Source organism: Acipenser ruthenus, chromosome 4 (assembly GCF_902713425.1).
Source record: "Acipenser ruthenus chromosome 4, fAciRut3.2 maternal haplotype, whole genome shotgun sequence".
In the NCBI taxonomy this organism is placed as follows: Eukaryota; Metazoa; Chordata; class Actinopteri; order Acipenseriformes; family Acipenseridae; genus Acipenser; species Acipenser ruthenus.
In genome coordinates, this window is record NC_081192.1 from 16,601,780 (window position 1) to 16,607,779 (window position 6,000).

Genomic DNA, 6,000 nt, shown 5'->3' on the forward strand with positions numbered 1-6,000 from the left:
TATATTATCAAACATAAGGCAACAGATTCTATTTTAAGAAGGGTTGTGCTTTAATGTTTGACAGGGTTGATTTTTCATTAACCTAAACTAAAACATTAACATCCAATATTCCTTTCACTGCAAACAAATATTGCAACCCGTCTTCTGCAGCTCTACAGTACAGTGGCGGAAAAGTGCAAAGAGGCAGCAAATTTGCACAGTGATGGAGCTGAAACCAAGGGACTGAAATGAGGTGGTAACATTAGAGAAAGGAGTTGTGACATCTGCAGCCCCCACCCCCCCAAACAAAAACAAGGAAAAAAAAACCCATCACATTTTACTTCCGGCAGACTCTTTCTAAACGATGCACCTGCCATTTTTTTTTTTTGATGCGGCTGCAGTTTTTTACGTCACCAGTCTCCTGGTTGCAGCTACGTCTCTGTACAGACTTGCTACCTCTTTGCACTTCTCAGCCACCGTACTACAGCCTATGCCTCACAATAAAAAAAGGGTAACTGAACCCCTAAAAAAATAAAATTAAATTGCTTATGCTTCCAGCTACCTAATCACTTCATGTGGTTTGAACCGACTCTAATACTCTCAAGCTGCTATCAGACCATGTGGCCTACAACAAAGGTCCCAGGTTTCATCACTTTACAGTATCTATAGCGTTGTATCTGAAATATTTACTCTGAATCCTGAACATCAAAAATAACCAAAATATTCTCAGCACAATAAAGCAGAACCAGTAATAATAATTCTAACAGGTAAGACCATGGATATTAAAGCATTGGTTCGCACTCCTCTAATGCAAAGGTATAAAGCATTTACTATTTTCAACCCTTCCTTTCAAGAGCATTGTCTGTTAAAGAAAGTGTCCCAGAAATCAGGTGTCCAGTAAATCTAGAAGCTTAATCCGTCCATGGTTCAGTTTCCATCATATATACCCATTTCTTTGAAAACCATTAATTGGTTCAGTTCTAGTCAGTAGGCAAAATGAATGTGAAGTGTAGAATAAGAATTACAATATTTTTTCCATGTTCCCAAATCAATTGTGAGAGATACAAACATATCTAAGATTCAGTCCACCAGGTCAATGAATATGATTTTAATATGAGAGGGATAGAGTCGCTGGTATATGTCACAGCATATCTTGGTATACAACACTACCAAAGTCACAATATCCTGCCTCGGCCAACGCTCATAAAATTCCCCAATCACAATCAAAGGGCCAGTCAATTACAAAATGACCATACAAGTTACCATACAAGTACAAAGTGTTGCATCTCAGCTCAGGTACCCAAATGACATCAAAGCAGTTTTACATGCTAGTTCCTGAGAGTTTGCACAGGAACTAGCATGTAAAACTTCATTGGAAAAGATGGGTTCTTATAACACGGTTTTCCAATTGGTTACATATACTGTTTTAAATGTTTAAACATGTTCATTCTTCAAGATAAATACATTTTTTAAAAAATCTAACCGCACTAGCTGATACCCTTGCTTGAGACTGTCCCTGTTGCCTCATTAAAAGACCTACAAACATCTTTAAGACTCCAGGCATATAACAATATGTATTTCACCATGTGTATTCTTCTTTGGGCATATAAATCTTACGATTGTAAGTCGACCTGGATAAGGGCGTCTGCTAAGAAATAAATAATAAATAAATAATAAATAATAAATAAACATGATATGATATGATTTATAAAATACTGGTTTTGTTAACATTCAGAACATAGCTACCATGTATTGTCAGAATTACAAAATGATACACTTTTTTTTTTTTTTTTTTACAGTAGCTGTGGTGCTGCTTTATGGTTTTACAGGCACTTTGACTAATCTAGCCTATGATGGTGAATGAGTATGTGGCATCTAAAGTACATAAAAGATATAAGTAATTCAAATAACTCAGAATAATACTCATAAAAAAGTAAGAGGACAGTAAACAAACTATGGAAATGCAATTTGAAGCAACTTACTGAAACAAAGTAATGTAATATAAAAGATTATAGAGACTACTACAGAGAAAGCCTAACATGTCTTAAAAAAACATACTAACATGTCTAATCATACTAACCACAGGCTAGAAGCCAGATTAAACAGTTACATAAATGCCACTCATGAAGAAAGAAAACACAACCGAAAAAGTGTACTACCATACTCCCATTATAACACTTTTACGTTTCATACAAAAAAAAGACAAAGGTTATTGCTTCCTTTTCTCTCACTGCCTAAAAACTATGACTGTTGACGTTTGCCTGCCAGGGGTGGTTTCCTTCAAATCCCATGGCCCTTAAAATGTTCCAGCAGTAGTGAAGGTGAAGAAGGAGAAGAAGAAAGAAGAAAAAGATGAAGGACAACACGCTTATCCAGGCTTACATATTACTTCTGGCTTCATTCTTCCGAGATAAATACAGTAACTTTCAGGATAAATGAGTTAGGTGGGAAATGTGAAAGGCAATTTCTTAGTCTGAATTGATGATGGTCCTCGCACATTGTAAAATTGACTAGCTTTTAATGTTACTTGTCTATAAACTAAATTTGTTTAAAGTTCTCCAGATACAGCAAAATGACAAACGTATTCTCATTAAGTCACAAGAGTGACCTCTAGTGTAAAATTGAGATACTTTCCCTAGAGGCATGATCACAAAAATCAGCTGCAGTCATTTTGAAGCCAGTATGTACAGCAAACACAATTGTATTATAGTAACATTAGTTACATGTATTACCGGTACAATAATATGAAACGTTATACACTTACACGATGGTGGAAGTACATTTTGTCAAATATTAACATATAGGCCTAATGTTTTTTGTATTGGTTTGATTTTCATAACATTGTTAAATAATTAACTTGATGCAATCAAATACATTTTCAATTTAATTAATGTGTTTTGTTTGTGTTTGTTTAATAAAAACAACATTATTACAACTCATTTTGTATTGAATTTAAAAGTGCACATTTTCAAAGTCTTGCCTTTTAAGACACAACATGTGTTGTCAATTTATTAAAACAATCCAAATATGTTTGTTCCCCGAGGGTAGCCTCTGAACTAACATGACTTTAGCTGCCAGCTGAACTGATTGGAAACAGAAGTAGGGCGATTTCTAAAAGGAACTTCAAGAACTTAGTCAACTGGTTATGCATCTGGAAAACACACCCTAAGGTATTGTCAACAGCAACATTTCACACAGATTTGTTAAAAATTTTCGTTGGAGCCCGGGCATTTTGGTTTGCAATGTAACATACTATACTGACAACATATTAACCTGATCCCACTCCTACTGTATCGTTTCACAGGATTTTAATACTAGTTCTGTAAGATTTTCACCATCATTTTTTTTTGGTTAATTTGGCTGAAAGCAACAAAAGACTTATTAAAAGAAACAAAACTGCATTCACACTCAAATAGAACTCATGGTAACATTTGAAAGAATTGATCAACGGGACACATTTAGCAAATGACATCTTCTATTCACGTAAGTGTCTTGAGAGTGTACTACACATCCCGTTCAGGGCGTCCTACTTAACCGATATCCAAAACGCATCATTGCAATATAAAAATCCCAAACACTGCACTTAGTAGAAACAGCAAGATTGGTCAATTTATAAATTTGACAACTTGAAAGGAAAACGTCATGGTTAAAGTAAGTGGTATAGCTTCCCATTCGTATGCACGACTGGCTTTAAGATTAGTCTTGAAACCCCATACTAGAATGTCGGTCACCCCGGCAGACTGAGATACTGCTCCCTGCCCTGCAATAGAAAAATACTAGGGTTTTTTTTCGTTTTGGGTTTGGATTTACAAAGAAAATGTCTCATTACAAAGAGACGGTAAGTACAAAGAGGTGATTCATTGGATCGTCATTGAGTTGCGTAGAAAAGGTACCTTCTGTTTAACAAAATAAAAAAAAATCCCCCTCCGGCAAAATTACTCCACAATGGCGTCTTTCATTAAAAGATCTGGGGCACTTAGGAACTGAAACTGGCATAGAACAATCGAAGATCGGGCAAAGCCTCTACCGAATACCAAAAACTGTATGTTAAAATATAGGGCTTAAGACATCCCCGAAAAAAACAGAACATCAGTTTCCCAAGCTACACGCGCCACAAGCTAATTCGGACCGAGCGCTGAATGATTTCTAAACGTACGGGTCGAGATATTTTCGTCTGAGTAGAAATCCACGTTTATGGATTTCGATCTGAAACATGTTTAAAAAGATATTTCGATTAAAGCAGTGTTCATTTCGCAGGAAGTGGTTAAAATATTTTTTTTTGTTACAACTGTGGCGCTTCTCTCCTGGCACATGCGTAAAAGCAGCTGCGCCCTAAAAGTCCCAGCCATACCAGCCTCAGCAAATAATAGCAAACCAAATCTATCAGTCCTTACCTGAAACATTGATGAACATCCAGTCTCCCTTTCACCTCGCTTTTCCTTCGATTTCTTTAGCGATCTGCTTCCCTCGCTACACCAGAGAGAAATGCAATAGCTTGGCTAAGGTAGACAGAACAAAATACAGAGAATACTTGCTTCAGGGCTTCGAAACCCCTTAAGGCAAAGATCAGGATACAATTAGCTCATGCCTCTACCCTAGTCTAAACCAATCTGCAAAATAAAACTTAAATTAAATTAACTGATCACAGAGGCAGCACGTTGGCCTTTCACAAAATTGATCTATTTTTTTTTTTTAAAAGATCCAGCAAATTCTACATAAAGCAGTCTCACTCCAGCCTCCAACTTGCCTATTGCCCCTCTCTTGCACAGAAAAGCTGATTTTAATCGTTATGATTAGTTTTGATGTAACGTTTCCGCAGGCGATTTCTACAAATGGATGGAGTGTTTCTTTGCCAGAAAAGGAAAAGCAGCAGATGATGATAATTATATAGATTGTTGGTTGTGTCTTTTGATTTCAGTGTGTGTGTGTATCTTTTAATGCCTCTTTTTCAAGTGCGAGCTGACATTGCCATTGCAAGGAGGTCGTGCAACTTGTTGATTTAGTATCTTCTCGCTTTTAATCAATGGATGGGGGATAATTTGGAGAGGAAGCAAAACATGTTTTCTTCCTTTGGCTATGTAACTTCCAAAATGACGTATATAAATAAGCACATGGAGTCTGCTTTGCCCCAATCACGTCTGAATCAGCGCCTCGGGGAAGTGCACTAACTCATTTCAAATGTTCAACCATGCATAATTCTAAAAGACTGAAAGAGTTCCAGAGTTTAGTTTAAAAGTGAGGTAATTATATTGGAACTTATAGCGCCATGTGCAGTTTATTTAACTGTAATGTAATAGAGCATGGATAAATCGATGTATAACTACCTGTTAATTAATACATATTAAGTATTTAGAATGTGTTAAATAATAGGTGGGATTTAGGATAAACAGCTGTAATAATTACATTGCATAATTTTTTTTCACATAATTCATTACCAGTATGGTGTTATACGGCTCTATAATGCTAATATAGCCAGATTTGGAAATACGAAGTTATTTAAGTTAGCTATAATTAATTTCAATGAAAGCACAATTCCCATTAATAATGACCCTAATCGCTAGGAGACTGTCAAAATGAAAGCACAAACTTTATCGCAGCCGCAGCACCTTTCAAGATTGCAAAGCTCGTGAGTTTTGGTTACAATTCATCCAAATGAGTACTTTATCAGTACTGTTAATCCAATACTAGAATTACGACGTATCTTGTTGGAATATGAATTATTCTAAAGTCGTATCCTAGTCTTAGTTTCAGATACCGGTACTTATCGCAGCCACTGTAGAAACTATGATAAACGTAGGACTAGTAACACGTATTAATTACTTTTTTTTTAAAATTATTTTCATTATTTGGATATTATATATGTTATATTGGTCGGAAGGATACCATAAAACATTAATTTAAACGAGCTACAGAAACAAAAAATGTATCTCGATTTGCAAGTTCAAGCAATGTAGCCTACAATTACACTTACATTTACAGCGGCCTACACAACATTTCCATATATATATATATATATATATA

The 6,000-nt window shown here is 35.7% G+C and overlaps 1 protein-coding gene across 2 annotated transcripts in view; it reads right to left on the bottom strand.

The window, feature by feature from the left end:
• LOC117399587 (BTB/POZ domain-containing protein KCTD1-like) overlaps positions 1 to 5,176 on the bottom strand; it is a 51,897-nt gene extending 46,721 nt beyond the window's left edge. The window contains exons 1-2 of one of the 2 annotated variants that reach the window (XM_059022101.1): positions 4,727 to 4,891; positions 4,374 to 4,449 (exon numbers count right to left, since the gene is read on the bottom strand). In XM_059022101.1, the coding sequence (XP_058878084.1) occupies positions 4,374 to 4,382 (9 nt within the window). In that variant the 5' untranslated portion in view covers positions 4,383 to 4,449; positions 4,727 to 4,891. Of the gene's footprint in view, positions 1 to 4,373 lie in introns of both variants that reach the window. The other variant, XM_033998872.3, reaches the window with a different exon arrangement.
• Positions 5,177 to 6,000: the final 824 nt, after the last annotated feature.